A 27,475-nucleotide genomic window follows, 5' to 3' on the forward strand; every position below is an offset into this window, starting at 1 on the left:
CAGATAAATACCATACTATGCACTGCATTCTTCAAGATATGACGTTCAGGGTGTGATCATAAATATGCAGTCATAGGACGAATTCAAGTTATTAAGCGATTAAATTTGGTGTTTCCACGTCCCCGAAGTTCAAATTACATGGTGCGAAATCAGACGATCAATTTGGATGAGCTAACGTTGTTATTCAGAGTTTATCAAGGCAAGTTCATTCAGTTAAAATGATGATTTGTTTGTGTATATAATTGATAAGATCCAAAAAATTGATAAAATCCAAAAAATATAAAATCATTTTCAGACCGAGAAAGCAGATAATGATATTCTTGATAAAAGTATTTCGGTCCCCTTTCTCTTCTCGAACGAACTGAACTCCGGTACTTTGCCCTAGAAACAATTCATTCAATTTATTGCCTAAGGTTGCCTTCTTTCAGAAAGGTTTATTTCAGGTTACTTAGATGTTAGTTAGGAATTGGGTTTTCGATCAGGTTACAAGTTTTCCCCCTTCAGATAAATACCATACTATGCACTGCATTCTTAAAGATATGACGTTCAGGGTGTGATCATAAATATGCAGTCATAGGACGAATTCAAGTTATTAAGCGATTAAATTTGGTGTTTCCACGTCCCCGAAGTTCAAATTACATGGTGCGAAATCAGGCGATCAATTCGGATAAGCTAACGTATATATAAGACTTTATCAAGGTAAGTTCATTGAGTTAGAATGATGATTTGTTTGGGTATACAAAATATTGAAAAATAACAACCTGTAAAATGAATAAAGTCTGAGAAAGAATGACTTACATATTGAAAATTATAATAAAATTTCGAAGTAACTGTCAAATCATTCAAAAGTGAGCTCTGATATTCATTGAAATTGCATATACACATAATAAAGTCTATTATAAAATTGCATCCATTCTCAAAACGAACTCATTCAATTAGTTTGTTCTGTCAGTGAATTTTATAATAGACTTCTCAATGTGTATATCATTCTTTCTTAGATTTTATTCATTTGACAAAGTGTTAATGTTGAGTTACAATAGTCTCTGTTGTCTGTAGCCACCTTATCTTTATTTGATGAAATTACTTTGATGAAGTCTGAATATTTAGATGAAAGGTTGGCTTAGTCAAATCTTTCGATTGATTTCAACCCTGTAATTTGAATTTCATCTTATTCAGTTATGTTTATAGATGCGATATTTCTTAAGAGAAGAACAATCAATGAATTAAATTCAAAGAGGCTGCCATAATCCAATTCTGTGAAACGTAACAACAGTTATGTTACTTGACAGTATAAATGATCGAGTGTCACCTACGAAAGCGTTTGTTTTCATAAAGGATTTAACCCTTTTTGTCATTATTCAATAGTATTTTATTGTAAAGGAAACTTTGCCTCCTCCTTTTTTTCAATAGCAATCTGATTGAGGTTAGAATTCAATGTTGTTTCGAATATTTAAGTTGTCAATGACCTTTCTATAGGTAAAATTAATCTTCTCTGACTAGAAGTAACTAACATATGTCATTTTAGAAAATTTTCTACCGACAGCTCAAAAAAAAAAAAAATTTCGGTTCTCTATTTCAAAACAGTATACTCACTTTGGCTGGGCGGGTCCGTCCTGGTGCGAAACCTCCTTCCCCCTGACCCCTCTGAAAGAAGAATTTCAATCAAAATTGGATTTAGCTTTGGTCTTGGAAATCATGCATGTGCAGTAGTATGTTGGCAAGTGATTTGTATGAATTATTGTGAAATGTTTATATATAAGTTGAATCTATTTCACTTTGTTCTTGTATAAGTTCAGTAAATTAATTGAATTAAATTAAATTAAATTGAATTATATTGGAATACATCAAATTGAATTGAATCAATGAATTGAAGTATCATTTTCTGAATCTGTTTACCACAATTAACACTAACATTCCTGCTAGGTAAAGTCTGATGTTTCAAGTAATTATTTAAAAAGAGTGAAATTGTATAGGCAATAACACAAAACATACAGTTCCGAAATAAATAACATTTTCAATGGAATGTAGAAATTTTTCTTGAAAACAATTCGAAATAGGATCATGGAAATTTACTATATCAACTAGAGTGGAATTATTACAAGTGTCTCATTCAGAAGATATAAATTCTGCAATTTGCTTTCACAACGAATTTGATTTGAATATAGGTTGTCATTTTGGTACCAACAATCAAATTGATAAAATGAATATAATAATAATAATTTTATGGCATTTATTTTTCGAGTATGATTATCCGGCATATGTCCGACATATGTCAGATTAGTCCAATTTTTCAGTACTTTCTTCAGTGAATCAATGGAAGCTTAAATATTGGCTTTCAATGCTTCAAGAGTTGCTGGTTTGTTGGCATAAATCAATGACTCAATATAGCTCCATAATCGAAGGGCTTTAAGTCGAACGAACGAGGAGGCCAGTTAACAGATCCACTTCTGGAAATAAAGTGGTCGCCAAATTGATTTTGCAATAAACTGATGCTTAAGCTTTGCATAGAGTCGTGCGCTGGCTTGTTGAAACCAAATATCGTCGATGTTTAGCTGATTATATTTGAAAACAAAGAATCAGTCAGCATGGTTCGATAGCGCTTGCTATTCAGCCTAACCACAGAGCTTCCAGCGTGTAAACCGCACCAAATGGTCAATTTTAATGCATGTAATGGGGACTTTTTGATGGCTTGAGGATTGTTTTTGCTCCATATACGGTAATTTTGCTTGATGACGAAGCCATTTATCCAGAAGTCAGCCACAATTCTTCAGTAAAAATGGCAAATTAGCCCAATCAGCAAAAATGCGACGTAAACGATGATCATTTGAATTTAATTCTTGCACGTAAGCATAAATCCTATTTTTCACGTTGTCGAAGAAAAATGCCAACAAGTTGAGAATGGCGACGTATGGACATTTCAGTTTCTTCTTCAACACTTCGAGATAGCTCGAAGTGTTGAAGAAGACACAGCTATAGAGCAGCAATATTGTGATAGGCACGCATATTGCTCCGACTAGATGATTGTCTTGTATCGAAAAGAGTAACATTAGTGCGAAAATTATCAATGACGATATTTTTGCTCACTAGGCCGATCATGTTGACCGTAAAATAGACGAATTGGTCTCTCAATTTCTCGAACAGATTTCTTTCAGAGTAAATTTCCACAGTTTTGAAGCGTTATTCTGGCGTTTAATCATTCATGATCAATTGTCAATCATAACTGTCAAAAATGTCAACATAGTTTGACATTATCACCTGTCAAAACGTGGACAGCAACCATCGATACTTCTCATGCACCTGAAAAAATACCATTTATTCATAGGCATGCTCCTATTCGGGGTACGGATAATGATAATTATTAGTAACTAACCTCATGTTTCTGAAAGACTGATCAAATCATTCAGCTTAACAGCGATGTCAAATCCATTTGGGTTGAAATTGAAATGTTGTAGAGTGTAAAAGTAACTAATCTTCATTCTCTGGAGCTTTTGAATTGAAAATAAAAATTGAACTGCTTCTCACAAACCCAAAATGACGCTTGACGTACAATCAACGTGTAATATTTGACCACTGTGTTGAATGTTCAATCAAACGAAATTAACCTTACTTTCAGCAACCCAAATGACGCTTGACAATGAAATTGACAGCTGTTAAGTTGAATTTTACGTTGATTGGCCTCTCAGAAACAGGCCGTAAGTCGTTCACATGTATAGATTGATTTATTTTCGCATTGTTACTCTACTCAAATTTCTACAATTCACAAAACCCGGAAGATGATAATCACTTAATTCAAACATTGAATATCACATATCGCTATTGTTATTGATGAACAAACACACGATGCAATCTAAAAAAAAATTTAAAAACTTTTTGCTCTAATTGAAACCTTGTTTGTTGTTCGAATGAACACCGGTGTTACCAACCAATTGAGCGGAAACAATCAATCTATTCACTTGTGAAACGCACAAGTAAGCGGGAGAAAATAACCGAAATTAATTCAAAAGGAGAGGAAAAAGTGTTTACCAACACTAATTCTCTGGTTGATAGTGAATAATATATAATAATTGGTCGGCTTTCTGTGTACATACTCCTAACTCAATTAATACAGGTCCCGCTACACTTCATTAGTGTTCAGTTGTTCCTAAAACAAGCTAAAACATGTTTTCATTAACCCAGTTACGCCAGAACCAGGAATACGCTTATTTAAAAATACGTCTCAATTAAGTTTCGAATTTGAGAATTCGCCAGGATTCGTTTAGTCGTCTCTTCTTGTTTCTGGACCGTAATGGAGTTCGATCGCAACTTATGAATTGAGTATTGATTGCTCAAATTGCTTTTGTTAGAGGGAATCGGGCAGCTTGTAGCAGAAAATTATTGGTAAATATTAGGATTTATTTCACTTCCGAGTTGTTTTCATTATTTTTCGATTAAATTTCCATTAAATTTTTATTGAGTTTCCAATGGAGACTACAAAGTAGGATAAACGCAATTTTGCGAAAATGGTTTCTGAACTAGATAGTGCTGGTGTTGAATGATGCAAGCACAATAAGGTCGAAAATCGTTTGTCAGAGCCCCTGTTCTCTTTTAATTTGTTCATAAATTCTGTATGAATTTCTTGATGAATTCTGGAATCCTTTCTTCATGTCATTGACCAACCCATCATTATGTTATACGGTTTTGATATCAAAGAAATTATATTTGACTACTTCATTCTTGAAAATGATCATTTAAAAAGCACGATGAAAAATTGGAGATTTATTTTGTCAATATATATTCTTTTGAAATAAAACAATACAAAATATTAACTACTTCAAACATAAAGTATTTATAGATAAAATCTCAGTATTAGTAGAGGAAATTCAACGTATGATACAAGATAACAGATAAAAACCTCAGTAAAAACTCTGTCTCCCCGTATAAGTGCAAAATCTTCTACATCGTTTGTCTTCACCAACAGTGATGACTATAATTTAATCTGAAAACAAAAAAAAGAGAACCAGAAAGGAGTAATAAATGTTAGTTCACATTATATTGATTAGAAGTAAGCGACCCATACTAAAAAAGAATCTGAATGGATAGCTTGGGAACCACCATGAAATTTATAAATTGAACAAGTATTCATCAAGTGGTCAATGGTTTCTTCTACACCACGCTCACATACCGGGATTTCAATAGAATGCCATTTGAAGAGCATACTAAACGACTATGACCAGTCCTAAGTCGATTTAAAATACACCAAATTTTCCTAGGAAGTTTGAAACCTGGAACTTTCTCAGAAGGATCAACGATTAGGCTTTTGTTGAAGACATTACAAGATCTCAGTACCGAACGCCAAATTTCGTTATCACATTCATTAGATTGAAGAATGGTTTTCATCCATAAAGGTTTGCGTGACTTTAATCTAGCAGTTCTAGTATCTGGGAGGTAAGATACAATTGGAAATAAGTTCAGGTAGAAATGAAAGTTCGCAACATTTATTCATTTAATGACTGCAACCTGTTTACGTATATGAGGCAGAACTATATGTGACATCACCGGTAACCAATGTAAAGGTGTAGATCTAATAGTGCCACTGATGATTTTCGTAGAAACGTAAAGCAGTGCATCAATTTTATGGACATGAGCACTATTGAACCAAACAAAAAAACAGTATTCAGCAGCAGAAAAAACTAAGGCCTAATCGTACGAAGAGTGCTGGTATCACCAGCCCATGATGAACCAGTTATTTTTTTGTCAATGAGTTAGCCAAATTGTGTCTTTACTCACGCATGCATGAGTATACCAGTGCATGAAAGCTCTCAATTTCATGTCAGTGCTTTCCTCATTTTTTGAAATGAACATTATTTCTAGATAGTTACAACTCATTAACTGTGTATAGTTAGTGATTCAGATGCATTAGTGGACCAAAGTTAATATACAATTTTATTGGTAGGTACCAAATAATAGCGGTTGAAATTGTAATATTAATATTAATATTTACGAACATAAGAGCCAAAAAATGACAATTCCAAGACAAAAATATAACCATGCTCAAGTGGAAAACTCTTCAAATTTCGACCGAAAATTTCACAAACTAACTTCAACGCCACAAAATCCACCGAATTCAATAATAAGCTGAGAATCAAATGAAAGATTCGAGTTCAATCGAACGAACGTCGATTCTTTCTCCTCCATTGTCAGTAAGAATAACCAATCTCCCATTTCTGATGAAAAATATTCGGTTCTGCAATGATTCGACCCGTCAACAGACGAGGCAGATGAACCCAAGATTACCTGGCAAACTCGAGATGGCATTGTTGTTTTCTAATTTCGACCCTATATACGATCATCGCTCCGAAGGCTGCGGCTCTAGGAAGATCGACATCAAACAGATAAAAATTGATGGAAAGTAAACCTTCCCCGCTAGAAGACAAGTGCGACACCAAATATCTGATGCGAAGGAGTGAGATTGTGTCGTAGAAACAACGGAATCTGAAAACAATAGGTTCCTGTGCGTCCATTGTCATCAACAGAGATCTATATACTGCCTTTGAATCCTCCCATTGTTCCAACTTTTAGTTTCATGCTTCTTTCCACCTCGATGCACGAAATCATAAAGTCCCACTATATAACGGCATAAGTCACTTATCAGGAAAGTTTTGACGAACTGTAATTTGTTTTTTTTTCTGATGGAATTCGCGAAACTTGATGATTCTAGTGGGTTTCTTTATGGTATGGGTGAGAGAATGGATCGGTCTTGAAGAATGAAGTTCTTTTTTTATCAAGTTGACACTGATGGTCGAGAGTATGATTTATGTTCAGAGTTGCTAATGGTTTTGGTGTTTCAACAATGTCAAGTTGTTTGTATTTTCAATGCAATATCAGATTCGGAGCGAGAAATTAGTCCATGGAAGAGTTGGAAATGTTGTATTCATCACATGAAGTGTCCATTTGAGTTAAAAACATTTCAGAGAACTAATGTTGCCAAGTTAGAAGCTTCTGAATACTGGTTTAGGGATTGAATTGGAAACTTGAAGAATACGATGATCCTCTGAATTTAGGGTTTTCAAAAGATACGGTTACTCCGAAACTATTGAGTTAATTTGACTTATCGATGAATTCAAACGGTTCGTATAGATCTCATACGAAGTTTGGTTACAGGGCGTTTCTGAGAAATGACTTTTTTTTAAATATTCAGTCATTTCTTTGGTTTCTGTCCGGGATATATCCGAGAAAAATTTCAGAACGTCTTCTTCAGTAATTTTTATGGTTCATAGATACTTTTTCAAGAAGCGCCCTGTGACTCCAGAATGAATCAAGATATCTATGGGGTGCTCTTTGATATCTAATTATTTCGAGGAAAGAAATCGGGGGTCCTAGAAGATTTTTTTCGGAGTCTTATAGTTATTGAGATGCTCTAGGTAAGCATCGAATTTGGGATAACCTGTGCAATGTATTTCATGGTACAATGACAAAATAACAATAAGTACACGCCAACGTGTCTCTTACCAATACTTTGTATGAAATTTAATTGCATATTATTTTTTGACAATTTTTGTCATAATTGTCTCCCCCTCAATGTATTACCCAGTGTATCTCAAAAACTAGTCATATCAAAGTCAATACTGCTTGACATTATAATAGTGTACTCGACAAAGAGTGATGAAAAAAAATTGGAAAATTCCATGAACGACTTTTTCAATTCAGTATAATTATGTACTGAATTAATTCTGACTCACCACGTACCTAATAGTTATTTCTATCAAAAACCAGTCTAGAATTGATACCTTATGGATGAGCGATATTTGTCGGGTGAAAGAGTTTCATTCAAGATGTTTTCTCACGAGAAATGATACTTTAAAAAAATGCCATTTTCCAACTTCGACACCCTGTATCTTAAAAACTTGTCATAGGATTGAGGTGAGCCCATAGGCTTTCCTATTTGGGAGGTCACGTCACATTCTACAACATCCGAAAGATTCAGAAAAATTAAACTATGTCCCTTATTCCATTTGACTGCTGCCTGATTCTTCTTCTTATTTTCGCTTCCCTGCGAAAACTAGATAGTATATACACGTATAATATACTACTATGAATGAGGTACCGCTGCGGCTCCGAGTGTCACCGTAACAGCTTTCATCAAACGGTCCCTCTCAGAAACCTCATAATTATTAACCTCAAAACTCAGAATTCCTCCTATTTCTGCATCCTTAAGAATACCAAATCGTATATACACGTATATACTCCTATAAATGGAGTATATATCCCGAAGGTTTTCGGCTCCGAGTGTGTCCGCTTCCATCAAACGGTCAGATTTGGATCATCTCCAAAACTCAGAATTTGCCTCCTTCATGAATTTACTCATATTTCCGCGTCCTTAAAACTACCAAATCGTATATACACGTATATACTCCTATGAATGGCGTATACATCCTGAAGAAGGCCGTTTACGCGGTTTTCGGAGCCGCTTCCATCAAACGGTCCCTCTCAAAAACCTTATATATTGATCAACCTCAAACTCAGAATTTGCCTCCTTCACAGATTTCTCCTATCTCTGCGACCTTAAGAATACCAAATCGTATATACACGTATATACTCTTATGAATGGCGTATATACATCCTGAAGAAGACGCTTATACGCGGTTTTCGGCTCCGAGTGTCTCCGTAGCCGCTTTCATCAAACGGCCCGTCTCAAAAACAAGCTCCAACCCGCGCGCACCTTTGTGAGTAAATACCTGGAGTGATACAGGCAGAATTCCTCATGCAAATACGACGGGAACGTAACCGTGAGCGAAAACCTCTATCGGCTGCGCCATTCTCTCTAATGCAAATTAAATATACACACTCAGGTAATTTCGTACCGAATATTCGCAGAACCCTAAAGGTTCCATACACGCGAGAATTCGCCATTACTTGCTCTTGGAGGAGGCAGATCAGAGGGGGTGGGGGGGTTCTAATTCCGGTTGGGCGAAAAAGTGCCGGATCGATGCGAAATTTATGGGAGTGTGTCGAGTTCGGATGAGGAGGATTCGGCCGTTTTATTAGAATGTCTCAATCAGTTCGTTGGGGATTGTTTACGGTTTGTAGGTTCGGAACGCTGGCGGTTCTCGAGGTTTGGTGGCTGTATTCGGTTATTCGCATTCGGTTATTGTTGAGTGGGAGTCGTTTCATCAGGTCTTCTGATCGTTATGAGAATCGTCGAATCAGAACAGAAATTTATATCGTTTTGTTGGATGTTGTATTGTGTGGCATCCTTTAGATTGCATGTAAAAAAATGAGTGAATTTATTATTTCAATTGAGTCGTTCTTGTTGACGGTTATTTATTTGATACTGAAATCACCGAAAACCTCAGAAAAGTCTTATAGGCTCTACAAATACACATATTCGGCAAAGTATTTTCGGAACATAGTATATACACATAATGCGTAGAGGAGATTTGTCATCAGTTTCTGAAAGAACAAAGTATCATATCTCCTATTTCAAATTATCTAGACCAAAATGCATTTCGAATCGTTCTGAACAATTTTGGTTTCAACTATGTTTCTGGGAATTCCTGTGATAACCTCAATTTCTTAAGGGTTTACCAATGAGATAATTTCATTTCGAAAAGCCCACTATCTTGGCAGCTGTATATATTAAAGCTATCATCTTTGGACATTTGACATGGAACGATACACGCTTCAAAAAGGCATTGACATTGTGAGAATTCTCAACAAAAATGATTCGAATTTTGCAGACATAGTTCACAAAACTAAAGTACTTTTGGGTCGTCTTGAAGCACCTTCTCGGCCAGCGACAATAGTAAAACGGGTGGAAAATTTGAGCTGTTGAGGCAAGTTAGTGATGATAAGAATCTAAACTCTGCGTTGCTCCAGATACCTCTAGCTATTATTGACGCTTTTAATGGACGGAATTCAAAGATATCAATGTGGATGACGTTCATTTTCAACAAAACTCCATACAATCCACAAAACAATCGCAATTTTGCAAAAAAAAAAATTCTCGAAGAGGTGATTACAATTGGCCACCGAGATCTTGTGATTTAACACCTTCAGACTTTTTTCTTTGGATCACTTGAAAGATAAGGTCTATACAATTACTTTACAATCACTTCAAGAGAAAATGGAATTCGGGAAGTGATCGAAGACATACAGCTGCGAATGTAGAATTGGTGATTGAAAATTTCATAAAAGGGATATGGTACTCAACCGTAGTCGTGGTGGCCATTTGACTTATATCGTTTTCCATCGTCAATGGCATACCTTCCTCTTTTGAATGAAATGAACATCCTTTCGAAGCTAAATTCGATGGAATCTCTAATGGAATAGAATTATGACCTGGAGCTTGTAACGAGTATAATTCTTCTTAAAAAAAAATGCTCCTTCACTTCTTTATCTTATTTTACTTCTGTAGCTCTATAACCCTTTATCTCATATATTGAAGAAGACGTTATAGGTTTATGTACTATTAGGTATATAACATGCAGCGCTATCTGTTCAACAAATATTTCCCTCATACATACATTTTTTCTAGGCAGTGATGCAATTATTCCGATAAAAGCAGTGAACAGCAAACATTGCATCCTTAAAACACCCCGTTGCTAATTACATCGAAAATAAAGTTAAGAATGAATCAAAAGAATCAAATCTAAGAGACAGTATATAAGCGTTCATGAATTTTTGTAGGACCGAAGGAATTTTGCAAGACAAAGAGGAAGACATTTTCATAATAGTATATTACAAGAATTGTAAAAAGCATATTACGCACTACTAGAAAAAGTTATGCAGTCTCCGCTTCGCGTTCGTAGTTCTAGGAGTTTGAAGTAATTATATCTCATTTGAATTGATCAGAAGATTAATTGATAAGAGTTGTTTTTCCTCCACGACCTCGTGCCAGCAAGTCTAGGAGTTCATAATTGTCTTACAACTCGAGTTGTGTATCATACTTTTTCTTAGACCACAATCATTTCCATAAGAAATTAGAAAAATCCGAAAACTGATGACAAATCGCGACACAATTACGAAACATCAAAAGGTTATGGTCTACGCGGGCTGTAAATTCGTTTGCGTGGCAACTACTGGAGGTTTTATGTTATTGGTTATACGCCGTGCTATTCACTTCACAGATGCTACCGTATTGGTTGTTGGTAGTGCTTTCTGTTTATGGTGAAGTAAATCGCACAGTTTTACCTTGCAAAGAGGCAGCTTTATAGTTGGTGAGATGTACGAATTTCGTCAATTTCTGTAAGGGTAGTAGAAAAAATATTAAAATATTCTTATACAATTTTTAGAAAACATGCTTTCATGCAAAATTTACCCTTTTGTGTGATTGTAAACGAAAACACAACCTTTGAGAAATAGACGAATAGAGTCGACGAATATCGATATAGATAGAGCATTCTGTCCTCCAATTCTTAGATAAACTGCTCCTACTTAGATAAATTGTCCGCATAAATGCCAGAGTTCTGCAACGTTCGTAATCATTGCTAGTCGTCTCAGCTCGTTCTCATAACGACCGTCACTCGAACTTTAATAGCTGTAATTCACACCAGTAAAACTGAGACGCGATAAAAACATGACGAAAATTCTTGCCCGATAAATCAAGTAATTAGAGGATCTTTAACTCCAGGTTCATACCCCAGTTGATAACCTGAACTTTGTCTTCAATTATGCAATCTTCAGCGTCGGTTCAAGCCGCAGGACTCACATGGCTTGGCTCGATTCCAGTTTGGTTAGGAGGAGCACAGAAATTATCGTATTCTAAGTGAAGAGGACCACATTTAATGGCCTCAGTGTCCTTGGCTGGGAATTATTTCGTCACGGAGCGTTCTCTCCTATTGTTCTGCACTTCCAGCAGGAGAGAAATGTGAGAAGGGTTTCGGACATCACTGAGATGGGGTTTTTGAATGGGGGGAGGGAGAGAGAGAGCTCTTAATGTCGTCTACTCGATAGCGTTTTATGTGAAAAATGAGGATGAGGTTTTCGCTACTCTTCTACATTCAGGAGGACGTTGTGCATTGTCATTTTGCTGCAGCGTGTTGCAATGAATGGGATAGATACTAGCGGAATGATCGATTTCTTTCGGCATTGTTAGCGTATATTTAGCTATGAAAATTGAAGGAGTAGTTCTTGGCTTACTTTGGAATTTTTTTCAATATGATGAAGAATTGGAAGGAATATTATTTTGATCTTTTCCAGCATTATTATTAGGTGTACAACTGTTCTTCCGCCGTTTTGCAATAGATGGCTGTATCGGTAAGTGGTAGACGAAGTCAATAGATCGTAGATATCATGTAATAAGCTTAGGTATTTTTAAACATAACGCAATCGAAATATTAGTAGATTTGTATCTGCATCATAAAGTCATTCTCGATTAAACATGTCAGCTTACGGGACAAATTCACGTCCTTTGCGGTAGGTTTTAATTTTCTGCTTTGATAGGATGAAATCTGCGGTTGAGATTCATCGAATGTTTGAGGCCTCTATTAGTGAAAGTACGTGCTGAGGTTTCAACGCTTCAAAAACGGTAATTTTGAGGTTAAAGACCAGAATGGCGGTGGAAGAGAGAAGGTTTTCGAAGATGCATACTTGAAGTTGATCAAGACTCGTGTCAAACGCAACAAGAATTGGCAGGATCATTGGAAGTGACGCAACAAGTAATTTCAAAACTCAGAAACAAGGAAATTGGGTGCCGTACAAGTTGAAGCCGAGAGATATTGAACGGCGTTCGTTTGCTTGAGGAAAGCTGCTTACAAGGCAGAGACAAAAGGGATTTCTGCACCGCATTGTGACTGAAGACGAAAAATGGGTTAATTACGACAATTTCAAGTGCAAAAAATCATGAGGATATTCCGGTCATTCTTCCACTCCGACGGCCAAACCGAGTATATCCACTGCTCCATGCTCACTATTTGGTTGGACCAGCTCGACGTTGTGTATTATGAGTTGTTAAAACTGACTGAAACAATCCCAGGCGATCGTTATCGAACTCAATTAAGGCGTTTGAGCCAGGCATTGAAAGACAAACATTCGCAAAACCCCGAGAAACAAGCTAAAGTGATTTTACAGCATGACAATGCTCGACCTCATCTTGCGAAAGTGGTCAAAATATACTTGGAAACGTTAAAATAGCAAGTCCTACCCCAGCCGCCGTATTCTCCAGACGTTGCTCCCTCGGACTATCACTTGTTTCGATCAATGACACACGGCCTGGCTGACCATCAGTTCCGGTCTTATGAAGAAGTGAAAAATTGGATCGATTGGTGGGTCGCTTCAAGAGATGATCAGTTTTTTCAACGCGGTATTCGTACGCTGTCTGAAAGATGGGAGAAAGAAGTGGCCAGCGATGGACAAAATCATAAATGTATAACCAGTTTTTTACAATAAAGCCTCGAATTTCGGAAAGAAACGGCGGAAGCAACGTTGTACGACTATGTACGTATTTCGTTCAGTTTTAACATGTTTCTCATCGATTTGTAGCAAAGGTGCATAGTCTTGGCGAACTGTAATTTTTTCTTCTGAATCCATGCTATATCGTTGAATAACAACAGGGAGAGACAGATGGCAATAGTTCTGAAAAGATAAATCGGAACACTACTCGGAACATTAAAAAACCGTGAAGTGTTAAGTACCACATAACCTCACAAGGAAGAAAAGAATCTAAACATAATCAATGAAATAACACGAAGTGAGCAATCGAAAGAAACGAATACAGAATACACAGAAGTAAACCGTCGAATTATTATTATTATTATTATAAGTTTATTGACCAAAATTAAAACAGTCTCCTGGGACCGTATTCTCGACAAGTGATCTTTCAAAATGTATACGTTCTTTCAGTGCTCTGAACACTGAATGAACGTATACGTTTTGAAAGATCACTTGTCGAGAATACGGTCCCAGGGTACACTTTCTTACACCAAACATATTCAAGTACAATTCAATCTAAATATGGATACAAAGGTAAATCAATAAACTATTCATTACCTCGAAAGTAAATATCAGCTTAGTACAAAATTTGGAAGGATTCTCGGGATAAGAGAAAAAGTTATCGCTTTAAAGACACAGAGTAATGAGGAACACAACAGAGATAATGATAGAAGAACACCTTCACTTACATCATCGATGTTGAGTTTCTGTTGAGAATACAACATATTCATTATTCAATGTTCAAATAACCAATTATTTGATTTCAATTTTCGGTGATTCTCATTAGTGTTGCGGAGTTTTCGATTGATAAAGTCGATTCACCGTAAATCGTATGAAACATTTTCAGTATTCATCATAATAAACGCAATCTGCAATATATCATCATTTCCAGTTCTGCTTAGTTGAAGTGCAATAACTGTAGGAAAATATATAAAAAAATGATGAAATACTAATCAAATAACAATCAAAATTATTGCAGAATATCGTCCGATCGCTATCCCAAACAACCACAACAATTTCCATGCGATGGATAACACATGATTGGGCTCATTTCGATACACTCAAAGCCTTGAATTAATTCTGCCATATGCATTAACAAACACTGCGTTAAAACTAATGAACACAATAATTCCAGAAGTCGGTGGAATTCGAAATGGTTCTGCGTATATTGTGGAAGCATTAAACAACACTAGACATGGGCGTTTATTAATAATCGTGGATGTTACTATTGTAAACTCAAACATCACATGAGCAGATGTTCAGTGTATGCAAATTGAATGACGATTCACCAAGAGGTATTCAATTTGCATATTGGCCTGCCAAAAATACATTATTATGTTTGAAGTTGAGATTGTTCTTGTTAGAGAGATATGTACTCGGGTGTCTGTTGCATTTTGGTTTCAACGTTAACCTTGCGATCTTATGGAAATGCAGACTCACGGGTGAATGTATAATGAATATTCCAAGACAGGTGTTGTTTTGGAGATCCTTCCTGCAAGATCTTACTCAAGTCAGTTAACAAGTCCATCATTCCGAAGTAGAATCGATCAAATAGAAAATAGCAATAAATAAAAATAATACTGTACTCAATAGGTCCCGGGCCTAAGCGATAAAATTTTTCTACTTCATTCGTTCACAGGTCTTCAAGATCGAAATTCACTTCTTCATTAAAAAAAATTCCTTTCTGTGGAGCATTATTAGAGGTCTACAGATGGTGCATTTTGAACAACATATTAAGTGACGATGTATGTTATTGTAACTCTTATTTCAGTACCAATAATCCATATACTGGAATTCATTAGAACTCTGGAACTGGTAGGAAACCTAAAGATGGTGCATTTTTAACTACAGATCTTAAGGTGGAGATGCGATGTAACTCTTCACACAGTGTTCAGTATCAAGAATCTTTCTGCAGAATTTATTAAATTTGGTTGAAACACTAATAATGCCACTTAATATATTAATGAACGATTCCAGTCGATACATCTACAGCGCCACCGACGTCACTTGCAGAAGGCTCAGTTCCAATATGGCAAACACAAAGCGGTCGAAATCCCCGCAAAGTCAAACAAGCCATGGGTGTCAAACTGAAACAAAGACACCATCCGTCCGTCACTCATAAAACAGGCAGGTCATTAATCTAGCGAATATCATAAGCCGTGCAAGATTTATTATGTGTACGGAACGAATTCAATTAGTCGTTAATAACTCGATCAAGCCACACAGCATAATATGAGTCCCATGTTTCAATGATTCAGGCTGGGCAGATCCTCCCCAGTAGTTTGATCAATGTTGCCAATGTTTCGGCTACAAATGCAGAGATCTCTTCTTTGGAGCCGGCATCTTGAGCTCATTTCGATTCAACTAGAAATGTCATCTCTTTTAATACTACATAAATGTGTCAGAAATTGAAGTAGTAGAATGAATAGTATTCGTAGAAAGTTTAGTTTCAAAATAATAAAGATTCTGTACCATTGAAGGCAGGGTATCTATATGTATTTTATAGTTCTGAGGTACAATTGCCTTTTCAATTTGTTTTGTTTGAGCTGAAATATTTTTTGTATTGAGGAGGATATTTAAAGTTATTCCTTGAAGAACTGTTACCAAGACATTGTTCTGTTGGAATACCTTGGTGGTACAGTACAATTCTCAATAGGAATTCTATGGCTCATCCGCTAAAATCAAATATGTGGTTGATATATCTATGAAGTAGTGCTGATTTTGTTGATAAATTATCTTGTTCCCCTTAGAGTTGAATTTGAAATCCACTCCAAACCAGTATCAATTAAGAAAAACCACTTATGAGGGAGATCATCTATGATAAATGTAACTTAATAGTAAAGGTAATGTCAGTATAACACTTGTCGTTATGTAACTTTATGACTTCATGTATTCTCTGAGGGAATTATAACAAAGTTTCTGGAATGTCATGAAAGTATCAGTGACAAAAGAATAGAGAATATATTTGTGTGAAGATGAAAATAAAAAACTACTTCACTAGTACCAAATTTTTCATTCCTTTTCGACATGAATTTGCCTGTATTTCATCAATTGTACGTTCAATGTTGGTTTTCAATTGCTCAGTTGTAGGATTATCAGCATAAATTTGTGACCTAACATATCCCCAAAGAAAAGAAATCACAAGAAGTTGAACCATACGATCTGTTAGTATTATTAACTGGACTTTTTTAAGGTGTTTGTGTTGCAGATTGCACCGTCTTGTGGAAACCACATACACTCCAGATAATTCTTAATACCAGTAGGAAACAATAATCTATTTATTGTTCTGTATTGATCTCCATTGAAAGGGACCGTATTCTCGACAAGTGATCTTTCAAAACGTATACGCACATTCAATGAGCAGAGCACTGAAAGAACGTATACGTTTTGAAAGATCACTTGTCGAGAATAGGGTCCCTGGTACTATCCACTTTCTTCAAATAAATATGGAATTACTTCGCCAGCAACAGTTACACACCACACAGTGACTTCATCCAGATGTTATGGTGTCTCAACAGTTTAGTGTGGATCATCTATCACAAAACATCTGAAATTATTTTTATTATATCAGTAACCATTTTACCAAAAATAGATTTCATCACTGAATAAAATTTTTCAATAAAATTGAGAGATAGGAAGAGAAACACAGCCATACAAAAGGAATGCCAGACTCAGAACATAGTTAAATGGGGAAGAAAACGACGATGATATTGGAACGACCACGTCAGCAGCAGAATTGCTAGGATAGCCCGAGACGGAGTCCCAGGTACCAGAAGACCAGTCGGCAGACCCCCTAAACGCTGGAAAGACTCCTGGATATCTACGTGCACCGAGGGCTAAAGGGGAGTTTAAAAGCCCTAAGCTTAAATAAGGAGGAAGAAGAAGATAAAATTGTTCCTCACTTTCAAATTGTTCAGAAGCAACGTATATGATGATCTAATGGCTTCAGCTATTTTATTAGGATGTGAACCGAAATCTTTTTCAATTCTCCATGTTGTCATTTTTTTCTTCTTCTTCAGGTTCTGTTTTCGTTACAAAGTTTGGCTATCATCAAAGCTATGCCTATTTTCGATACTGTAGATTTAAAAAATTGGCAGATTTTGCAATGGTATAATTCTGTCAAGTTCTCCAACCATGAGTTTCTTCTTCTTCCATTTGATCTTTCGCCCTTTATTTTTCCCTGGACAATGAGCTCTAGCAACTGGTACCTATCTAACCTCATAATATGTCCCAGGCATTGCAGTTTGCGATTTTTAATAGTACCAATTCTTTCTTTCTCTGCATTCTTCACAAAATCCCCACATGCAACATGTTGTTAATTGATTTAATTATTGAGAAGGACGTGGAATCAATAAATTCAAATTTTTTTCTGATCTTGCTGCTACCAAATTAATATTTTCTTATGTGCTTGCATTTAGTTGTCTCACTGATACTTTTGTATCGTGTAAAGAAAATTCGCTTTCAAATTTGTCTAGATTACGCTGAATAGTGAGTCGCTTCTCAAGTTTCTCACAGAATTCACAAATGAGCACTGATTTTATAAACCAATTCAACAATTTCTAATCGTTGTTGGAGCCTGTTTCTTTCCATGAATGTCAAATAATGATTCGAAGTGTTGCCATTGTAACCTTAAATTGTGACACTGCTATCGTAGAAAACCTGTTACTACTAATTGATTGTGATGGACGTACAAGATAAATTTACTGTGAGTTATAACCCATAGCTCCTAATCAGTTCTTCACACAACATCAAAAATTACTTTGTGGCAAAAATACGAATCACTGGAACCCTTTCCGATAGTGTCCCCAGTGAATTCGAAGTATGGACCAAATAATCCTACATTCTCGGAAAAACCAGTAGCTGCGGCACCACGGGGCGGATCAATCGAAGGAAAGCCTTCAGCCCTTGGCAGAGATGACACTCCCCAGCCCGCTATTCAAAATAAGCGGACGGGTACATAGGGTATCATCCACTTCCGTTGCCTAATGTACGGGCATCCTTTCATCTTCACGACTGTAAATTATGACTCCCCCCTCTTTCTCTATCACGTTGGCCTGGCGTCCGCCTGCCGTTCCGAAAATGTTTTGATTTATGCGGTCCCAAAACTCCGATACTGAGTGGTTAACAGGGACGCCTCGTGAAGAGTTATTGATGAAAAATTATTCGGATATTTTTCGATTTCGATCGCGAGTTTGAATTATGCCAGAAAATCCCCAGGGTGCGATCGGATTCGGTGGCGGTTCATAATGGATTAAAGTTTTTTTTTATTACGGCCTTTTTAGCATTCGGGGGGAATGCGATGATATTTTTTTTTTGCGTTCGGTTAATGGCAGGGGCAGCAGTTGAGTTTTACAACATGCGGAGTGTATGGAATGGATTCTGTGACTTATATTTATTGACCGAGAAGTGAATATTTAGCAGGTCTTTTTTTATTCTGGCCGTTTTGAAGGAGAAATCGGCTTACATCGATAACGTCAGTTCCTTTAGGAGCCTCAACGCTCAATGATCAACTATTAACTGATTCATCCAGCGATGACTTTGAGCGAGATTCAAAGAAAAATGAAAGATTCCTTGGATAACTTCGATAAAAGAAAGTTCTATAAACATTGTAGTCCAGTAGATAAATACATTTTACCCAGAAAAAATTTAGAACTTAATGGGACTTCTACAGGTTATTTGGGGGTGCTGTGGGATGACTCTGTCAAGTTATACAACTCGAGGACCCTGCACTAACTTGAGAAGTGGCCAAGAACCTCAATATTTTCGGACTTTTTGCGATTTTTCGCTCATAACTTCTAAACTAAGAATTTTTCGATCGAAACGTTGATTTTCAAAGTTGTAGAACATTAAATTCTCTATAATTTTGTTTCATGAACTTTTTCCTCAGCCTAATATTAACCGAGATACAGTGATAGTAATCACTCATCAATATCGGCATACTGAAACATAGGGTGGGGGAGGTAGCTCTGACTAAGAGCCAATTTTTGTGAAGTGTGCTCATTTCAATCCATAACTATTTGCACAAAAATAAGCAGATCAGCTCGTTGAAATAATAAAAATTATAACCAAGAATTAATTGAAGAATATAATTGTAATGAGAATGAGTTTTAGAGCTTTAAATTGGCTATAGTATACATAAACTTTTTCCTAAACCGAGATAAACCCGATCAAAATCAGAGGAATTTTCTCAAGATAGCAAAAACCGGCAGAAAACGAAGCTGCACGATGCATTCCTACTCATCGCCGGTAAAATAGACTTTGGTGCCAAAAATGCAATATAAAGCTACATAGAATGAACTACGTCAAGTGAAGCAACATTCTAGGTAGTCTGCCAAAACTACTTGGTCTATATATCGAAAGGCATTTTGGGAGCAATACCACAGTGGTTTTTGATTATTATCCTAGTGACCTAGTGGGATAAGCTACTGAAGCACCAAGGCAGTAGAACGTTAGGCGTTTCTTGCTCAACCCCTCTACTAAGTTTGCGCTTTCCAAGACAGCCTTAGTCAGCACCATCACACAGGCAAAATTTCTCTCCAACGACACAAACAAAATGACTTTGATAACTATGCTGAAGGGTGAACTGGAAACCAAGAAGATCCAAGTCAAGCAGGCGGTAGAAGCAGTGATGTTTTGAATACGACAGTGTTGTCATTACGGGAGAAGATATTGACCTTCTAGTGCTGCTGAATGCTTTGGAGTTGTCAAAGAAAAAAGTCTACTTCCAAAAAAGAGGAAACGGTAAACCCTAAATCATCCTTTATTTTTCTCACACTTTCAAACACGTGTCCCAAGACATACTTTTCCTGCACACTATAAGTGGGTGCGACACCACCTCAGCATTCTTTAGTTTTGGGAAGAAGAGGGTTTTGTTGATGTGCCTACCAATCATTCAGGACTTTCCAATAACTCTCGGATGGGAAGTCAAGAGGTATAAGAAAAGCTGCCACCAAACAAGGTGGATATGACTATACTCACTCTGGTAGCAAAATCGCCGGTGTTAACTGAGTGATTCATATGATTGTAGGAATGTTTCCCATCACCGCAATAATGGATGCTGCTTCAGAACAGCTAATTACTATTATCACCATGAAACCAATGGTAATTGATAGTTAGAGGGCCAAAACCTTCGAGTTTTGCCATTTCGAGAAAATTCTTCTGATTTTGATTGGCTGTATCTTGGTCGTTATTGAGCTTAGCAAAAGATTTATTCATACGAAATTGTAGGTAATTTAATGCTCTTCTACTTTGAAAATAAATGTTTTGTTCGAAAACTACTTAGTTTAGAAATTATGAGTAAAAAACTGGGAAGAGTCCAAAAATGTTGGAGTTCCTCGGCTCTCCTCAAGTAAGCACAAGGTCCTCGTGTTGGATAACTTGACAGAGTCATCCCACAGCACTCCCTAACACCCTGTAGAAGTTTCATTAGGTTCGGAATTTTTTCCAGCAGACCCCACTTTTTTTGCTCTACTAGACTATTGGGCCACAAACGCGTTGTTTTCGAGATGCATGGTATTTCTTGTATTCTTCTTCTGAACTAGTTTGAGTAAGAAATATCAAAAAATAATACACAATGTTACCATTATTACCTTTTTGAATTTTATCATTTTTATTGGGAACCCCTATATTACAGTGTACCTAAGTGGATGGAAAACGGATTTGGATGAACCCTGATTAAATAAAAACATTCACATCTAGAAAACTCTGTTTCTGTCAGTCCAAATCCTTTTTTCCGATTTCCATAAAGGGCTTTATAATTTACGATGCTCTCTGGATGATGAAAATCCCGACAACTACGTCAAAATTAAAAACAATTTTAATTTATTCTGGCTTTCATTTCAATTCGCCAGAATTGAAAGTTGAACTTCAGAACTTTTTTTAGTGGCTGAATCTGAGAGGTTAACCGGATTTAAATGAGGTAATTCGAAAAAAGATGACAATGGAATGAGTTAATGGATTCAACAGCAAGATATCCTCTTCGTCAACGCAGAATGAAATATGTACTTGGGAAGTCTTAGACTTTTATATTGGAATTATAAATCAACTTGAATCGTTGAAACTCACGCAATTAATAATAGGATAATATTTCAAATTATTCTTAATACATTTCAGACTTTTAAATTAATTCAAAAAGTTTGCTTGAATATTTTTATGTTTTCATATATACAACGTTAGAATTGGACATACATAGATAGATATATTTAGATAGAGATATTTTGAAATGAAATGGATATGGTATTTATTATCTGGAATTTATGTAATCTCTGGAAACATAGTGGTAATAGGAGATTCATAAAAATCATGAGTGCAGGGAGCATTCAACATAATCCGATTTTTTTTTTCATTCTGCGTTCACTCAGAGGATCTGGTGATTATGAGGTGAGAAGATGTGCAGTGACATACCGAACTCCGCTTTGTGCGTACCTTAGACGACCCTATCTCCCGTGTAGAGATGCCCATCTTCTTGTGCTGGCGTAGTTGAACAGGATAGATGATCTGGTAGTAGTGGGAGCCAATATTCCTGACCAGATCTTGGTTTTGGGTGTATTCTCGGAGGAGCCTCTCCACTTCGCCTGGAAAAAAATTGTTCTTTGATTAAATGGAACTTTTTATTTATTATTATTTATGTTCAAGGTCAATTGGAGCTCAATCTGTAATTGAAATCGAATAAATGCATATTGATTCACACATAGGTATTTAATACGAATTCATTCAGATCAACACTACGAGCATGCTCCGTCAAGAAAGTGTGGAGGTATATAAGACAAGTACCGATAAATACTTTGGCTAATGATCCCATCAGCGCTACCGCCTTGCTTATCTGATTCCCCCTTCCCCTCGACCACACTCTTAATGGGAAAAGTACCAAGTATTACACTTCTCCAATAAAAAACTTCAACAATCGCGCCCACAAAATACTTGTGGTTTCTAGAAATTTAGGTGGTTTTTAACAATATTCTCGATTTTAGGGTGTCTTGCACGTGGTACTTTAATGGTAGACATGTGGTGCTCATCATGCTCGTTTTTGAGCATTCTCAACTCTTTTTAAACCTCTTGAGGTTTACAAAAAAATAAATAAAAATGGCTGACACTTGGTGATGAATGAAGAAGAGAAAAAGAAAAAAAAATACCATTTCCAAGTGTGTAAATATCTATCTGGTTATTGTTTCGGCAAAATGCCATCCACATAACCATCTTGGTTGAGTTATGCGGTACTGATGATCCCTAACAAGGGTGAAACCGGTAAATCGCTACTCTCCTTCGATGGCGTGCATTCTACTTGGGTGGCTTTCGATTTTGATTCCTACGTAATGGTGTGGAAATTTTCTGTTTGACAATGGTTATGTGGATGGCATTTTGCCGAAACATTAACCAGAAAGATAAGATATTCACACACTTGGGAATGGTACTTCTTTTTCTTTTCTTTGTTTACAACAGAAATTGGTTTCATTGTGAATCGGTTTGAAAATGACATGGCTTCGACATTCTGAAAAACTTATGAATTTCCAATCATCATTAGGATCCTACAGATTTACAATAGAATTTTGTTCCGTTGTGAATCAGTTGAAATCGTCATGCCCTCGACGCTTTAAGGAACCAATAAATTTCCAAGCATATTGGTGATCATATGGGATCCTACTTAATATTTGAAAAAGCTGAACTTCCTAATGGAGTATCTGTGGTAGATGGAACAAGAAGAATACTTCAATCTAGACTGATATGAATGGAATGTTGATCTCCTTTGTAGACATTTTCTGTGAAAAACTACCAACGAATATTCTCTTCAATATCATTGTAGACCTGCTTGGTTTTGGAGAGCTTCTATTGGTAATTTTATTAACGATGAACCATTGTGCTCAATTTTCAGCTACTGAAGATTTAAAGCAATTCACCGCATTCCCAAGTATTTCCCTGGACGAATCTGGCACCCTATCAATGTTTCATATAAAAAACACCCGCACAGAGTTCTAAACCTACCCCATCCAATTACCCATACGGCAAAACGAGAACTTACAAATTATCTCGCAACACTGGAGCCGAGCCGAGAAGAAAACTAGAAATACAAACGAGATACGTAGCGTTTTCAGCATCGATAAACAAGGAAAAGCTTTCACGCCATCTATTAGCTTATATCCCGCCCTTAACGTACTCAGATTTGAGAACCTGGAGCAGCGCTTCTGAATGCATCCTAATCTCCCGTATATTTGTCTTCCCGGGAACAACGCAAGTAACACAATTTGACAGCGTAAACTGGTGGTCTGGCTTGCAAACTACACTGACCGAGCAGGAGTAATAAGGCCTCACAGATGCCTATGTTCTAGGTGATATTAGTCCGTTGTCATTGTCTGCTACCATGGGAGGGTATCAGTCTCGTTTGTTTGGCCTTTTAGGTGGTTGGATGTTGATCCGGTATTAGTTGAAGGAACGTTTTGGTAGATGGCATCTTTGTTTCGTCATTTCTTTCAATGTTGTACTGGAATTTGCTTCAAAAACTATATAAGTATCGCCGTTAGTGATGAAGTCACTGCTAAAGACTTGTCACCTTATCAGATTCGTAGTTTGCATCAATTGTTGTTTTGCTTATAACCAACAAATTATAGTTTCGAAACTATTTATCTTTCAAAAGCTATATGGTTATCCAATGAAAAGTTTCATTTTGATAAACCAGTTGTTATATGATATTAGTGTCACGTTTTTGGTAGATGACATCTTAAAACCATGACACCAAATTGTAACGGATAACTCTCTTATAGCATATCGAAATTCACTACATATACAAATGGTGGCAATTTATAAGTTACAAGAGCATGTGGAAATGTTATGGATCACAACCTTTTTTGACTTCATTGATGATCTGGAGCCCATTGAACATTGGAAATATGTGGTATCAGCACGATGATGCATGACCACACAGAGGGAGACAAGTAGCTGCTTGGTTGAATGATAATTTCCCAAATGAATGGATAGGCCGACGAGGACTGATGCTATGGCTACCCTACACCCTTCATCAGATCTCAGATTTTAATTATAGGGACATACATAGGTTATCTATCATGTAGAAATCACATCTCATCAAGAATTACTTGAAGGAATTCAAGATGCACAAGTCAAAAAAGAAACGACCCAGATTAGATGTGTGAAGTGGGTAACAAAATCTTCAGTTTATTGATGTGAGGTTTGCTCTCAAGCCGAAGGTGGACATTTTGAAAAGTCTTCATTTCTTTTTTTTTTTTGTTTGGGAAGGTCGAATCACTGTTTGAAGCTCATATATAATTCTGACGTTATTTCTTCTTGAATTCTTGTTCTGAACAAAAAGAATCGGATTTATGTTCATAGGAAAAAAAATTTCAGAATGAGTATATAGTTATCATCTGTGAAAGTTTGTCATAGTGCTTGTAGCTGCAATGAGCTATCAAATATTGACAAAATCGACCAAATCAAAAATATGAATTCTTCTTCATATCAAGTAAGAATGTATGATGTTGAAAAAACAACAGTAAAAAAACATAATAACAAATTTTTTTTACTGCAACAAAAACTCAACCTACAATCAATTCTTAAGTCATTTGTGCAAGTGAATACATCAGAAATTATTGATTTGGAAAGCATTTCGGTCCCGATAATATCCTGAAAAAAAATTAGTCTGAGCTACTAAAACAGAAAGTTTAAAATAGAAAAGCTAATAAACAAAGTAAAATAGAACTGCTAAAAAAACCTAATAAACAAAATATTTCGTATTTATGGAGAAAACGTTAGTCACTTCCTCAATTCCTCTGAAAGCAAAACCCCACCATTTTCATCGAGAACCCCTAAAGGTCCCCACACACACACAACGACACAAACCGTCGAAAATGCTCGACGTGTAAACAGACGACTTTCGGACCCCTCATCCTGAATATCCAGGACACAATTTCCGTTTGTGAGGAAGGAAACGGAACGTTGCACGTAACGGCAGCTCTCTCCATATGGCACATTGTTTTATCCATCGGCGATTTCATTAGCGACTGCATCGACGCCATCTGAGGTTCCCAAAGGTCCTGTTTGCTTTGTTCTCGGTCTGTGTACGAGCGCTCTAACGATCAACAACTTGCGTCCTCGTCGTTATTTTTTGTTTTGGACCGCGTTTAACTGTGAAAGTTATATATTTCTTTCGGTTGTTACAATGCTGTTAGGAGAGGAAAGTTGGTAGAGGTGTATGGCTTGTTCTGTAGAATTGTGGATGGGTGATGGTGTTGAATTTGTCGCTTCTGAGTTTCTTGATTGGGTTTTTCTTATTTTTGATCATATAATTGTGCTGGTGTTTCTGCAAGTTCCACTGAACTTATCGTTTGGAGATTTTTTTCAATGAAATCATAAACACATTCAATTTTCTTGTGAACCCATCATAAAAATCGAACTTAATGAACCAGTTAATCGTTTCATCAAAGTTTCAACAAAAGCACTATGAGACAGAAATGAATAACTACTATATTTTTCAATTGAAGGGCAGTTTTTGGTTTGAGAAGAAAACGCGTTCAATTCTTTTTTTCAATAGAGCAAGGTTTGCCATTATTAAGAAATAATGAGAAAAACCCTAACAAGAAGTCAAGAGCTCTAGAGCAATCGTTATTTCATGCGCCAATTACGTCCTTGGAGGCCGCAGAACAAGATGTAGGTATAGGTGGATCACAAAAGTGCAATTGGTGCATCAATAAACAAGCACCCAAACCTACTGAATTGACTTCAGTGTTTCCTCATTGTTTTTCGAAGTATTACTTGAAAATATATGTTATTGTTTATGTTATTGACACAAAATTTCACTTGAAGCTTGGAAATGCCACTCGGTCTAATATGTTACAATTGACTCATTGAATTTTAGTTTTTCGAAATTCTTCTAGATTTTTCTGTGGTTTCGATGATGCTACAACAAAGAATTTCACCTGAAGCTTGAAATGGTTATTTTAAATCTAATCTGTGGTAATAAAAAAAAACTTTATTATACCCAACAAGAGAGTTCCCAACTAGAGTTTCAATAAGCAAACATTCCATAAACAAGAAAAAGACATCCTAGAAATCAAAAACCCAAAATTTTCTACAACTATAAGAATTAATATAATACCAAGCTTATTGGCACTCTTACAAAACCGATACATAGGTGCCCTCCGAAGTGTGTTGGTCCGAGGTGTAGGCTGGCCAAAAGCCAGCGGACGCCTGGTCACCATTCTTGGCACCAGGGCGTTGACTCGGGAGAGCAGGAAAGGGCAGTCTATTCTTACGTTAAGGAGCTTCTGCGAATTTTGCGCACTGCAGGGTCTGAGGTGTAGGAAAAGTTGAAATTTCCATTTCCTCCATGATACCCGAAAGATCAGCACCACGTTCAGGATACTTCTCTGTCCTTCTGAATATGACATACTGTATAAACTTCCTCTGGATTCGTTCAACCGGAGTTAGATGAGATGCATATATTGAAAACGTTATCATATTAGCATATTCCAACTAACTAACAATAAAAGAGAAGAAAACGCTCCTGAGAGCTGACAAATCATCAAATTACCTAAAGCTTCTGAAGAGGAATTCCGGTGATCTACAGGAAGAGGCACATATTTCTTCAACGTGTAGGACGAAACTCAAATCAATGTTAAATAGGACTTTCAGGCCACGAAAGCGGTTTCCTGCAGTAATCAGGTGGTCTCAAATATGATCAATGAAAGTGAGTGGCAGCGTTTTACAGCTCAAGATCAGGTTGTTGAAATGTTACGTATTCCCTGTGCTCCTCTATGGAATGGAAGCTTGGACAATAAAACAAGATATTAGTAATCGCCTGGAGGCCTTCGAAATGTGGACATACAGCAGAATACTCAAGATAAGGTGGATAGACAAAGTACCAAATACAGAAGTGCCCAAAAGAATGGGTAAAAAGAGGGGAAATACTGAACAATAACAATAACAATAACAATAACATTTATTGATCTCTTAAGACATTATAAAATGTATGAGATAAGTCACATCATAGAGAAAGAAGAAAAGAAAAATAAACAAATGAATTACAATTCAGTATAATATATCAAGTATATATATATCAAGTATA

The 27,475-nt window shown here is 36.4% G+C and overlaps 1 protein-coding gene across 12 annotated transcripts in view; it reads right to left on the bottom strand.

Annotated features, from left to right (window-relative positions):
- Positions 1-27,475, bottom strand: part of LOC123680809 (disintegrin and metalloproteinase domain-containing protein 11) — a 656,359-nt gene that overhangs the window by 152,870 nt on the left and 476,014 nt on the right. For 10 of the 12 annotated variants that reach the window (XM_045618921.1, XM_045618912.1, XM_045618920.1 and 7 more), the window contains exons 3-4: positions 21,811-21,980; positions 1,594-1,644 (exon numbers count right to left, since the gene is read on the bottom strand). In XM_045618921.1, the coding sequence (XP_045474877.1) occupies positions 1,594-1,644; positions 21,811-21,980 (221 nt within the window). The remainder of the gene's footprint in view (positions 1-1,593; positions 1,645-21,810; positions 21,981-27,475) is intronic. The other 2 variants (XM_045618915.1, XM_045618919.1) reach the window with 1 other exon arrangement.

This window comes from Harmonia axyridis, chromosome 5 (assembly GCF_914767665.1).
Source record: "Harmonia axyridis chromosome 5, icHarAxyr1.1, whole genome shotgun sequence".
Taxonomy (NCBI): domain Eukaryota; kingdom Metazoa; phylum Arthropoda; class Insecta; order Coleoptera; family Coccinellidae; genus Harmonia; species Harmonia axyridis.